This window comes from Dermacentor variabilis, chromosome 9 (assembly GCF_050947875.1).
Source record: "Dermacentor variabilis isolate Ectoservices chromosome 9, ASM5094787v1, whole genome shotgun sequence".
Classification (NCBI taxonomy): Eukaryota; Metazoa; Arthropoda; class Arachnida; order Ixodida; family Ixodidae; genus Dermacentor; species Dermacentor variabilis.
In genome coordinates, this window is record NC_134576.1 from 92,327,637 (window position 1) to 92,342,035 (window position 14,399).

At 45.0% G+C, this 14,399-nt stretch overlaps 1 protein-coding gene across 1 annotated transcript in view; it reads left to right on the forward strand.

Annotated features, from left to right (window-relative positions):
- Window positions 1-1,935: 1,935 nt before the first annotated feature.
- LOC142557133 (putative serine carboxypeptidase CPVL) overlaps window positions 1,936-14,399 on the forward strand; it is a 57,370-nt gene continuing 44,906 nt past the window's right edge. Inside the window, exons 1-2 of the mRNA XM_075668778.1 lie at window positions 1,936-1,991; window positions 4,979-5,150. Coding sequence (XP_075524893.1) covers window positions 5,089-5,150 — 62 coding nt within the window. The 5' untranslated portion in view covers window positions 1,936-1,991; window positions 4,979-5,088. The remainder of the gene's footprint in view (window positions 1,992-4,978; window positions 5,151-14,399) is intronic.

The window sequence follows — 14,399 nt, forward strand, 5'->3', positions numbered from 1 at the left end:
TTGTTACTGCAAGTATCTTGACAGGTCAAAGCCCTGCCGGACGGCCACAACATATTCTCACAAAAAAGGAGAGTCTAAAACCTATCACTGCTTTCTTTAGGCAGTATACTACTATAATTGACATTTTTTCTTGTGTTGCAGGCCGCGTACGTCAGCTAAATCTCATCTAAGCACACAACTGCTGCACCGTTCAAGATACCTCATGCTGCTGAAGTGAATGACAGCTATTTTCATTTGTACGTCATTTTCAGAAGTGCAAGGTATAGTATCAGCGGGAACGTAGGGGTCCTAAATTTTAAAAACACGTTAACGCGCCTGCTACTTGCAAAAAATAAGAAAACTACGCCTGCATATTTCATGTGGCTGTTAAGATGCTGCGATTTCGTTTTAATGCGAACGCATTATATGGCCTATTGAGCGAAGATCCGTCTTGTCTGCGTGATATAAAGATGGCGTCAAAAATGGCCCATAGCACGAAGATTTTCAGAGAGGTTCCTGTAAAGAAATTAGAATAAATTAAAGAAAATGTACATTTCGCTCTTGGTGGAAGTCGAATCAGGGCCGCCGGGTTCCGAGACGACTACGCTTTCCGACGTCACGGCAGCTACGTGGTTCTGGCTGACTAGAGAGGTGTCTAGTGCGTGCTTCGTCGGGCACGTGACGGCGCTGTCAATGGTGAGGATGTGGTGCCACACTCTGAGTGTGTGAAATGAGCATGTTCATGACGTTCCGATGTCTGCAAAACGTAACTAGTCGTAAGTGTCTCTGCCGCATTTTTGTTAAACATTTTACAGGAGTGAGCTTCTAAGTTGAAGATAAGGAATAAAAAAATCGAAAAATTATTGTTTCAACAAAGTGCCCCATACGTCGGATCTCTTCATTGATGTGCAGAATATAAATCGCAGATTGGTTCTCAAGCAAGAAGCGTAGCAAGCAGCCGAGTTCGCGGCTGTCGTAATCCACAGAAAAGAGCTATGGCCTGGTTAATATGAACAATTACTTGATTGGAATCATATTTATTTGTTTTTACCACAGACCGAAACGTCGTTAATGGGGACGAAATAGCAGAAAAACGTGTCTACAAACCATCATGATTTTTTTTGGCCACGAATCTTTTTGCTCCTTGATGTGTTTCGTCCATGGTTTGAATCCTGAATCAATATTACGAAAAATACAAACCAGACTTTCAACACCTCTTCTTTTCAGCTTGGTTCGCTCGTTCCCTAGAACGTGCCAGGCCTCAAGACTAACGTATTAAACTTTGAACAAAATAGAGCTAGATAATTTGTGCCGTCCAACTCAAAAACTTGAAAGCAGTAAAACGACGAACACCGACAAAAAGGAATGCTAAAAATGAATAAATATTTAAGACGCTTTAGCTTCGTTACCTAAGCCTTTCTTACAATGGGTTGAAGGAAAGTTCATGGAAGCTTATGTATTCTTCAGCACGCGACGTAAGCAGCGCCTGTACTTCGATTGAGCGTGTGACATATTTTTTCAAGAATTATTGGCCAAGACAGAAACTTGAAATCGCGGCTGTATCTGGAATCGTTGGAGATACAGAAAACACGTCACAGGCTCAATCGAAGTGAGGGAACCCTCCCACCATCGTACACGCGCTGCTTACGTCACGTGCTGAAGAATACATAAGCCTCCTTAAACTTTCCTTCAACCCATTGTGAACAAGGCTTCGTTAACGAAGCCGAAACGTCTTGATGATTTATTCATTTTGAGCATTTCTTTTCGTCGGTGTCTATCGTTTTATTGCTTGATGTTTTATCTCGACCAGACGGGATTCTGTCGAAGCTTCGACTTCCAAGAATTTTAAGAGACACGAAAGTTCAACTAGGGTGCCCTTTGATTCCTCGGTTGACATTTTCATGTTCGGGGCCAAAAAGATATAAAGAACAAAGTAATCATTTATATTCGCGAGCACTTCATGCTGTTCTGAAGCGCTGCGGATCCCTTCAGGAGCGTCTAGGTGTTAACAGGTAGGCAAATATATAATGACATTATGTGACCGTCTAAAATTAAGTATACCAGTGCGTGTTATCATTACCCGTCATAAACGCAGTGCTCAAGGCATATCCCGACCATCTTCTGTGTTTAGGCTAAAAATTTCGCTCACTGCAGATATTCTAATAATGGCAAAGGCGCTTTATCAAGTGGCTGTAACTTATTCCAAAATAATCAGGATATTTCTTTAAAAAAACATACCACGTAGGTGCTGTTTGAGTTTCGTGTTTGATAATGAGGCATGGTCAGCATGGCAAAAAATATTTTTTATTAGAGAAGAAAAAAGATCGTTTTGAACGGAGGCGATGCTGCTTGCTATATTCACTTACCTTGTAAAACATTAACCTCTTCAAGATGTTCCGTAATAGTATGCACGTTAATAAGTTATAAGCGTATTGCAATTTGTTTTGAAAAGTTGTGTTGCTACTATAAAAGCAACGGCATACGTTTTGTGGATTAAAATTTGTCAATGGAAATGCTACAAATAGTAGAAAAGAAACATATAAAAAATAATAATTAAAAATAAACTGAACTGGTCTGTACATAGCCAAAGTTGTAATTCCGGATAATTGGCTTGTGGTACTTGTACCTTAAATTATACTACAACGGCAAGGACGAATATGACAGCGAACACACATGGCGCTTGCTTCCAACTATTTATATCGAACAACGTATTTTTCTTATTCGGACCTCTTGCACATGTCAACCAGGGTGTGACATCTTGTCAAAAATGGCGCCCGTACTGTGCGGTCCATCGATAAAGGGAACGCTTAAATCTGCGGCTGTCACTTTTATGGCGACCTAGCTGAAAGTTGCCGCTGAAGCATTGCCAGTGCACTGCATAGGCGTGTCCAAACGAGTCATAGCTACCAACCGCATGTCATCTGTGGCAAAAAATAGGCGGTTCAACTGTTGCAAGAGAGGGAAATTTGAAAATGGTTCTGCAGTCAAGTGTTCTCTTTAACAGTGGGCGCCTCTCTGTGTGTCTATTTCAACAAGCCGGTTACTTGGAGGATAATGATATTGAACGATACCCACGCATCTGTTTGATTTATCTTCTATATGAACGTCCTCGATATATTCACACATCTGCTGTGATTTGGCTTTGTCCACGACACTGTCCTGATAAAACATATGTGTGCGCCTGCCTTTATAATACAACGCAAGCCTACCACCGCAAGGCTTGTTTACGTTGTAGTGTGACCGTAGCCACCAGTTTGACTGACCACTGCTCACGAAGACTTAAGTAGGACGCATAGGCATATATCCTCAACTTTCGAAGTCCCCTTGCGAACATCGATCCCCTCGCGAACACGACCTGTGTGTGCTGATTTTATTTTTTGTTGATGTTCTGTAGTGAAAACAGGACAGCGGAGCCACACAGGACACACTAAGGGGACACAAATGCAGCTCTGCTGCGTTGATGTGATTGATAGATTATTGAGTATTTTATGGCACAAGTGGCTGATGAGTTGGAGCGGCTCTTATCGGGTTTGACTTTACGAGGTCGAGCGCCAACGCAGGAAACCATTTGATTGATCCTCCTCTTGTCTTACTGTTGTTGATGTCCTCTGAACTTGTTGCTACTACGTATTATTGTGGATTGGGTGAATAAAGCTAAAGAATATAGAAGTTGAATTTTGCTTCCAAATGTGTGACTAGTAATGAATTAAATAAGCCAGCCTCCAGAACATATGCAAATTAGGTACCTTTCATTGAAATGTTGAAATTTTCTACTTGTAAGCCTAGTTGACGTTTATCTTCGCTCTCCACAGTGATGCCATGACGTCCACTATAACTAGAACGATGTTTTCGTGTTTTTCTGTCTTTCGCTGTTAGAGCTCGCTTAGGCTCTGCCAACACAATTTTACATGCCTCTATTTTGACGTCAACCTCCTAACACTCTATTAAAAGATCAGTAAATAATACCAATACTCCCAACAAGTGGCGGTGTCATTTTACAGCATTGTTCTTCACCGCAGCCGTAACTTTTTCTCTACGCTGATCAATGACATCTTTCACTCCTGCTTGACTAAGCTCAAGCTCATAACTTCATACCATCCCCAGACAAAGAGCCCGACTGAGCGTCTTAACAGTACCCGCAGCGACATGCTCTCGAACTACATTGCGGCTAATCAACGTGTCAAGGATCTTCATCTACTCTATGCGATATTTGGTCGTAATCCATCCCCACCAAAACACAGCTGATCATTCACTATTCTACATTTTGTACGGACGAAAAACCGTATTTCCACTCGAAACATACCTTCCTTCGTCTGCATTTTCTGCCATAGAAAATACGCGCTGACCAAGCATGGCAACGCGCCCGCGCTCGGCTGCATGCCTCCAAAGAGAATCAGAGACGTCTTTATGGTAGCGCACACCGAGACGCTCACTTTAACTCGGGTTCTCTGGTGATGCTTTGATGACCCACACACTGGATATGCTTCCGGAAAAACTGTTGCCACGTTACAGCAGTACTCCTCGCTTCTCCGCAGAAAAATTTCGGGGTATGGCTCTGCGTTCCTATCGTCCTGTTGAACCATAGAGCTGGCGCTTCCGGTGGGCTATTTGTAGAAACTTGTTTCAAGAGGGACAATGTGTTCTGCTTCGGAAGCATTCGAACTCTATAACTCAATATCACCACCTCCCCTCTAATGGCAAATGTCACTAATAAATAAATAAATATATATTTTTTAAATTATGGGGTTTTACGTGCCAAAAGCACTTTATGATTATGAGGCACGCCGTAGTGGAGGACTCCGGAATGACCACCTGGGGTTCTTTAACGTGCACCTAAATCTAAGCACACGGGTGTTTTCGCATTTCGCCCCCATCGAAATGCGGCCGCCGTGGCCGGGATTCGATCCCGCGACCTCTTGCTCAGCAGCCCAACACCATAGCCACTGAGCAACCACGGCTGGTTAAATAAATAAATAAAAAATAAATGTGTATTTTTCAGGACTTCCAGTGTTCTGGTAGGAGACCACAGAGCAAGAATTGCAGTAAAGAAGTCTCCAGCGATTGTGTGTATTGCAAAGAACGGGCCTTGAACATTCAAAACAAAACGGCATGATATCATCATACCTATGGAACCTTCTGATTCTTGCAGCCATTCTTCCATATTTGCATCAGTGAGTATATGGTACTAACTTCTCTTACTCTTCGACTCACTGTTCTACATTTGTGTACGCACATTCTAAAACGTCGACTAAAATTCTCAAATTGGTTATCTTAATAATTGTACGAATAACTACCATTTCGTGGTTGCTCCTATGGGTTAGAGATTCACCCGCTTAATGTCCTCATACGATTGTACTCGAACATAAACTTCCCTATTTTGTTATGAGCTTTCTTATAGAGAAAATAATGTTCCTCTGTAAAGATAACCCTCTGTAATGTACAAAACATTCTCATTCTCAAAGCAGGGAGCTTACAATTGAAGCTAGGAGTTAAAATATTAACCGAATATATTCGCTCATTTCTCAAGCATTCGTCCCTTTAAGGGGTAGTGTAACTTAAAATTTTTAAAAATAAGGCAGCGCACCTCAACAAACAAAGGAAGTTTCATTTTTATTTCAAGGCAGTGGAACGAGTTATACTGCAATAAATGTTGCACTATTCTGTCTGGTATCGCATAAGAATTCAATGGCGTGCGCGAGCAGTCTGCTTCAAAGAAAAAAAAAGTTAAAGGGTAGCTTCGGCCAAAGGGGAAACATTGAAAGTGATTGTAACTTTTAGCATTGTTCTCCAGCTACTTTGACGGTGTTGTAACAGTACGTGGACGCGACATGGCACGGCGTAGCACTGAAGAGAACCGCTGCTACGCTCTGGCAAATACCAGGCGTGACACAGCGCTGGTACGATGGGGTACTCCGGCAATGGCATCACAGGCATCGTACGCAAATTGTGCACGAGATAAGACCGACAGGAAACTATCAGAAATTGTCAGCTACCAATGAAAGGAATAAATGGATCCTTGACGTTTACTGCCCTTTCCGCTCAGATTAGCGCACTGCACCGGCTCGGGCCGGGCTGTCTGAAGCGTTCTTCGGCGTGCCCAGGATGGACTCGGACTTGAAGCCACGGGCCCAGGCTCATTAAAGGGTCTAAGTCGAGCATACGAGCACGCGAACGCTAATAAGAGCACAGGCAACGGGCCAGAGCAGTACTGTTGCCATGAGACAAAAAAAACGATTTCGGTTGTTTATTCCTTATACACCGTAGTTGATCAGACCCTGAGAAGGTGAGGCAGGCACAATCAGTACAACGGAGGAAGTCATCAATGTCTGTAGAGCTGCTAGACAGTTCTCCAAGACACGTATAGTGCACTGGTTTCACACTAGGATAGGCTCACCTTGAATGGCATTAACGCTGTGAATTTTGAATGCGTGTAAAAGAAGCACTGCTTAAACATCGATATCTGAGCATGCCTTTCATGTGCTTATTGCCAGAAGAGTGGGCAACATATACAGCCTGCATCTGTTGCTGCATGGATGTTGCATGGTACTCCAGCTTCTCATGCAGTTCGCAGGTGTTCTTCATAATGTGCTAACATTGTCTCAACGCTTTCCTGTAATACAGCGGGTTCTTTTCACAATGGCCTTGTTTTGCCTAATGTTGTCGAGAAATCGGCACTTATAACTGCTATTAGCCGTGGTTAAGTAATGAAGCTGATGAGCCATTTGGTATTAGGTTTTTCTTCTTTTCTTGGTGTACGCGTTACTGTAAATACTACTGCAATGCACAGTTCATTCAAATATTTTGCGTATGTGTTTAAGGTTTGTCAGCGTCAACCCAAGCCTCCTGGACGCATCTGTAAATGAAGTATGTCGCTAAACAACCGAACAGGTTCGCGATGGAAGTCTTCTGTCACCCATCCAAAGCATTTAGAATGAGTAAAGGCGTGAGCACCAGGTTCGTGTCTCCAGAACAAGGTTAAAATACAGTTTCAAGAATAGGCAAAGAGTTGGATGGAAGGAATTCATATAAATTTAAATGCATAGAGCAAGGAAGCGCAGGTTACTCCTACAAAGGTTTTCATAGAATTGCTGTCTTTTAAGGCGCTAGCTCTTCTTAATTCGTTGCTCAGTTTTGTGCCGTTGGCGTTGTTCACAGTGACGGGCCGATACCGGAGATTGTCGAGTCTACAATTCCCATGAGTTTTTAAATTGCTATTGGCATGCGCCACTGGGTATGTCCTCAGGCCAGTGGGTCTGCCCTCGGCCCAGTGGGTATGAACCATTGTCACGCCATCTCCGTAACGGCATAGTCGTCATACCGTCATCGTTATACAGTCATCACGCCGTCTTCATTCCATCATCGTCATGAAAGAGTAATGGTTGTGCATTAGTATACACATCGTCGTCGTCACACACTCGTTGCCGTCGCATTGTTCTTATGCCGTTGTCGACATACCGTCCTCGTCATTTCAGTTTCGACATTCCACCATATAATTGCGATAGCTGTCACGCCATCTTAATGACGCCATTGTCGTCATGCAGTCATCGTCACGCCGTCATCGTCAGGTCGTCCTAGTAACACGGTAGTTATACAGTCGTCGTTACGGCGTTGACGTGATGCACTTGTCGTCATCACATTGTCGTGACTACGTCTTCGTCATACTGGAGCTGTAAATCCACTTCGGCGGTACTATCGCCTCGGCGATAGTTTGCTTCGAAAGCCAATGAGCGTTTGAGCATCAGAGAGGAAAGTAGCATTTTAAACGAGTGCGCTATAAAATATTATTTAGACTGAAATGTCATCAAAGAAGCAGTACTACCCCCAAGCGATTCAGTGAGCTCGATATAGGGAGAGAAAACGCCTAGCCCATACAACAGCTAACTCTCAAGACGCCTAAAGAGGTCCTGAACAACTTTTATCGAAGTCGAGAAATGCAGTTTGCGTTAAAACAGACTGTTTCGAAATATTTTCACGCAAGAAGTATTTGAGTGCGTTCAACAGAAGCGGAGGGAGCTGTTGGCAATCAAAGATAGCCTGTCATCCCTTTAGTGGTGTTCGCGGTACTTGTTCAACGCCTTGCACTGCGAAGGCTAGGGCGAAGCGGGGTGGTACCCACAATGCTCCGCCTGCGGAACATCACCGTGGCGCGCAGTTCAGCTTTGATTGCTTTGATTTTGTTCACATGGGAAACCAGAGCTGCCTAGGGGCACTCGTGAAAAACGGCGCTCCAATGTGGCAGCGCTTTTTTTGTTGCGTCGCAACACTTAGTCTCCCAAACTTACGCGGGGCCGCAGCTGGATTGCACGTTGTTTTTGCGTTTTACGAAGCTGTAACCTTAGTGAGGTTGGCGTCGTTTTCTTTTTCGTTTCTCTCAGTGCGAATATTGAAAAAAGCGATGAGGCTATACAATCACTGAGGACGAATTTAATTGTGAAAAACGACCTAGAAGTGTCTTGCGCAGAAAACTGCATGAGAGCCGAGCACTAGCAGCGGCAATTGTATATAAACCGCAGATCGTGTTTGAGCATGCTTTTAAAAGGATGGAATAGAAAAATATAACTGTAACAGGACGAGGTCTGCATACAGTAAATTGTTTTCTCGGTTTAGAAAACGATACCTGGCAACGGCGGTTCAGGGTTTGAGCGAAGTATAATTTACCACTGCAAAGAAGCTGCAAACGCCATCAGAATTCGAATAAGCGATCACTTCTTCCATTCTGCACATTCAAGACGCAAATGCTGACTGTTCCTTAGAAAGCAGAGACGATGATTTCCTTTGAGCCACCTATTATGTCCATGGCACCGGAATTGAAGGCGCATCTTTGTTAGCGACACGTTGTTTGCAGTTCGCGGACCGACCGACAGCGTTCCTGCCGGTAAACGGTGAGATATGCGCTGTCACGCAGGGAATATCCCTGTGAAACGGCGAAATGGCCATTCAACGATATAGGAGTGGTCGCAGGTAAGCTCTGGCGTCACGAGCAGCCTCACTGCTACTGATCGCTCGCCAGCGATGTCGCTGCTATGGGCTCTTTCCAGTTCACTTCAAATGAGTAGCCGATGGCACTTCAAAACGAACCGTTGACGCTTCCAAGTAGCAATATTGACACGTGTACATGTTTATCTTTATCGGGTGACCATGTTTCACCGCCTAACAAATGTTATCGCACCGCGCAAGACGTGCCTGCATGTATAGCAATCTTCTGGAATGTTATCCATGGTTCCATCCGCTATCTCTCCCCGAACCTTGTATAATATGATTGCATGTCTGCACGACGCGAATGGTGTAGAACATTTGTGGAAGACACGCGGGTCCCAGCGATTACTCTGTAACGTTCGATTACTGATGTATAAAAGCCGACGCGCTTGACCCGCTGATGAGATTTTCGGCGATCGCCGAGTGTGTTCGCCGCTATCGTTGTTCTTTGAGTGAAGCTAGGGGGGTGAATCTCCGCATGGCTACCATTGGTTGTTTTCGAGTAGGCGCTCTTTCGACGCTAGCGCCAAGGTCCCCTTCAGTGCGGCCCTAACCAATGGGCAACGCAAAAGCAAAAATGGCAGCGCACACGATTGTTTACGTTGTCATGGCAACGCGAAGAGCAGCCGCGCGGCGCCTCCTCTCTCAAACGTTTTTATTCTTTTTATTATGCCGACCTGCTCCGCTCACTTTTCCCCTTTCCCCCATGCCACGCGCACCGCTTATTTATTTTTGTTTTTACCAGTACGAGGTGGGTTTTTTTTTTATCGCGCGCGTGCTACGGCGCATCACGCGCCAGCTCGCAAGCAAAGCACGCGCTACGCAGAGCATTGCCATTGCTTGCGATCTGGCGCGTGGTGCGCTGTTGGCTATGCGTTGGCACACACGCAGTCTTGCCCCTACTTATACCAGCATGTGCCAGAACATAAAAAAAATTCCACTGCCAACACAACAGATCTCGCTTTATTGACTTCGTTTCCGAAAACAGATTTTTCTTATAACGTGGTGGTGATACAGGCTCAAAAATGAGCAAAAGTGAAAGGTGCATGACAGATACAAGGTACTAAACACAAAAGTTCACAGACGGTGAAATAACAAAAGAAAGCGCTAGAAAACGCGGAGGTCGTTTCATGTACACACATATAAAAAAATAAGATTTTTATATAACGCTCTCAAGACCGAAATGTACACGAGCTTCTGAAATATGCACTAAGATATTGCACAAAACTGGACGACCTGTATGACATAGTCATGACAACTATAAAAAGGGAAAACTCCCTGGTAATGGCAAAAACAAGGACACGCAAAATACCTAAAGAATATAATAAAATGCTAACATTGTTTGATTGAAAGCCGTACAAAAAGGAAGAGCTTATAAATCTGCACGAAAGTATATGAAATGCGTGACATGTTCAATACTGCTGAACAAATTGAAAAGACATGGCAGAACAAAAATAACATTGTGCTAAATACTGAAATACACATTGTCACATTATTGTGCACTTGGTCACAAATTGAGTAATGGTGGCAAGGGGAACAGAAAATATTAGGCTTTTGCAGCAGCAGATAGTAAACATTCGCAGAAAGGCTTATTCCTCGATCAAAAACCAGGTAAAATGAGCCAACAATACGACTTTTCTTTCGACCCGAATGCAGTGCTTAGCAACAAGATTACGTCACTTCAGGCACTAAGTCGTATCTACTGGGCATTCGTTTGTATAATAAACACGAACTGCAAAAATCTACATGTAGGGCACTTGCAACGCTCATGCTTTCAGAAGAAAAAAAAAGTGTATCATGCCTACACATGAAGGTTGTTCGCGCAGTTTTCCCATCGGCGGTTACTGAGATAGTACACAAACACGAACAGTAATTTTTCAGCTGTTAGTACGTTTGTAGAACGTGACACACAGAAAAAGCACTGAGGGCGGTATGGAAAGCTGGGCAAGTTACTCAAGTTGCAGAATGAGACTTGGCACGGAAAAACACAAGTCAAAGACCAGGTGAAAATGAGGAGGAACATCTATTTGTCAGCTTTCTCTACCGGGAAGACGCAAGTGTAGCATAATCAAGGCGCAACGACGTCCGGAGCCTCATAGAGCTCACACAGGGACAGGGCTGTGTTCGTGTAGTACATGCGCCTTCTGATGTCCTTGGGTCTGAGCGCTCACCTGTTGTCTTTAGGCACCCGGAACAACCTTGCAGGACTTGTTTTTGAGGTATTTGTGCACCACTGCACGATGCACGAGTGGTACGAGTCGTGAAACGGGCGAAATATCGCGGAGCACAAGCACACGGATACCGAGGACCGCGAAAACGACGAAACTACCCACGCCTGTGAACGCACAGTAGCGCACGCTTCGCGATAACAGCAGATAACGAAACATGAAACGTCATGCAGCGGGCAGAACTGGCGCCGGGCCGGCGCCGTGCCGGCGGGGCCGCACGGCGTGCGCGCGGAGACAGTCGAAGGTGAGGGAGTTGCGAGGGAGTAACGAGAGAGGGCGATTGGAGAGGAGTTGAGGAGGAAGGGCTCGGCCACCGGGATCGGCGCGCGTGCGCGCAACCATCTACGAGGCCATGCAAGGGGAACGGATTTACGCGTTCGCCCAATGCAGAGATGGCGCCAATTACCTCTGCCACCGAAACCGGGGAGTTTCCCCCCACTGGTGTACACTCTAAGAACAGTTTACACCCTTTTGCTTGCCCCTTCTGCCACACAAGACTAATCGTCATCTGCCTTGATGCGTTTCCTTTCTTTATCGCTGCAAGCCCGGAACTTTCCAGTGACGAACTTTCCGCGCGTTATCAGAAGGGGCACTCTAAAGGATGTAAACTGTTCTATGCTGATAACGCGCGTGCCATTCGTTACTGGAAAGTTCTGGGCTCTCAGCGATAAAGAAAGGAAACGCATCAAGGCAGATGACGATTATCTTTGTGTGGCAGAAGGGGCAAGCCAAAGGGTGTAAACTGTTCTTAGAGTGTATGTGCGAGTGAAAGCGCGCGAAGGTGAGTCGGCGATCACGCAAGGCACGTGTGAACTGGTAGCGAAGCTTCCATAGAAAACCACATGTCAAGAAAATGGCGGCGCGTTGCAACCGTCACCATCTACGTATCGTGAGGACAACTAACAGCAAGCAAAAAAAGAAAGGAACTGACCTACTATCGGAAATGGCAGTGACGTCAACATTTTATGCTGCTTGGCGCGAATGTTTGAGTTTCTTTACGTCAGGCATTTCGACCGCTTCTCCAGCAGTTATATTTATTTTGAGGCTGAAGCGAGCCTGCGACTTGCCTCAGCTGAAACATCAGCGTGTCCTTTAACTATAGGAGTGGCGTATATCTTAATGGGAACATAATTGGGCTGTTATTGACGGCAATTGCTCCAGTAGCTTACTTAGGAAAGTGAGCGAATAGGATGGAAGTAAATGACATTGCCACATAGGTTTCAAGAACAACTTCACTTTTATTCGTCCGGAATAATGCAACCAATATAATTGACCGAACAAAACATGTTTCAATGGAGGAAAAATGCTATGGCCAGCAGACAGTCGTAATGTATAGCAAGATATGCGGATACTTTTCACAGAATCATTCGTAATTCATTGCGACACCATCTATTCATATGCAACAGTTATCAGACAAAGCATTACCATTACCATTTAGGAAACATTCGACTTATTTATTCTGCTGCCCGTCAGACACCCAGAGCCAGTGTTACTGAGAGCAAGCGAATATAGCTTGGCGGTTTCTTTGCGGAGCGTTCCGCATTTATCGTCACGACGAGAGAAGCACGTTGGATGCCACAGCGTAATTGCACGATAACAAAAAAGCTGCACTCACATCTTTCGCCAATGAAGGCCGTGCGCTAGGTCACGTATAGTTTGAAGTGAAGCGCACGCCGCCATTTGAACAAAGACACAAGGAAAAAAAAAATCTCGGATGAAAGCGCCGCGTTCAAGTGAGCAACGCTATTCCGCACGACATAATAGCATGTTTGCACAGTCTTGCCAAATCTTGCGCCAGAATCACTGGTTGGTAGGGGTTACCAAGAACGAACTAATAAATTGTTACATAGAAAAAATTAACATTTGTTGTTTTAGTACGGCAATAATACTTCAAATGGAATATTTATTCGTATGACACTATTCTCATATTTTTCCACATAGGTTTTCTAGTTTCAGTGTTTATAATTTTTACTAAAACACGTATAGATTTTTGTACTACAGAAGCATTGACATTTTCCCTTTCAGTAAAATAAAATGCACACGGATATTTTCCCAGAGAAGCGGTAGAAATAGTTAAAAAGGCGTGGGATCACGCCTGCCTGTCAATGTGGCCGTTTCTCATGCTCCAAGTTTTCACTAAACATATCTCAATGATAGGCTTATATTACGGCGTTTCTGTTTGTGGCAATTAGCCAAGTAGGAGTAACGACAACCTTCACGCTTCCTTTTTTTCATGGTTCTTGCACGTTCCCCACCGTACCGTCACTGGCCATTTTCTTCTGCATCATATCCGCAAGCGGATGCGGACCATAAAGAAGCGCACCATATCCGCAAGGGGATGCTGTGTGCCAGCTCAAAACTCTAACGCTGGTTGAATGAACGTTTGATGTTTAATGGCGCAAGGGCCCGGTATGGCCAAAGAGCGCCATGCTAGTCCAGCCCTAGTTGCCCACAGACGCCAATACTTACGATTTTGGCGCTTACGACCCGCCAAACTCATATGCTATCCCTCAGATTATGGTTGAATTCACTGTATCTCAGCCCTCTGCTGTGCTACAGTGCACTAGATAAATACGTGAGGCTATTCTCGCACCGAGTGACATATGAGTAGCACATTTCATTTCGCAGTTATCTCTACGACAATCACACCATTTCCGAGGGTCCAGCAAGCTTCTTCCTCACGCCCCTCACGCTTGTACGAGTACATCGGCAGTGCGCACGTCGGCTAAGCGACGGATGCGGTACTCATCCCTCGTGTTAAAGGATTCCTAACGTAACGAGTTTGGAACAGGCTGGTGACACACGTCGAGAGTGTGAAACGCGGGAACAGATGGCCTGTTCATCAAATGTTGGTGCTTAGGTCGTTAGCCACGTAAATCACAGATACCCATAAGAGCGCGCTGTTGTCTGAGAGCCAGAGGAGCCCAGCGAGCTCACTCGTCCTGGCACCTTTGGTCGGCCACGGCACCAACGCTAAGTTGCAGACACTGCTACACGTATGTGTAGTAGCGAACGATATGTGCCCGACAGGGCTGGAGCGCGCGCTCACGCTCACGTACTCCAGTCTGGTGGTGCTATGTGATGCCGACCAGCTTTGTCCTGCAGGAGCTTGACGAACGGAAAGTAGCCACATCGAAATTGCGCATTTCGCACAATAGCGTAATAGCTCAGTACGAAGTCAAGTTCAGGTGCCGCCAGGAGCCGCCAGTTGTCAGC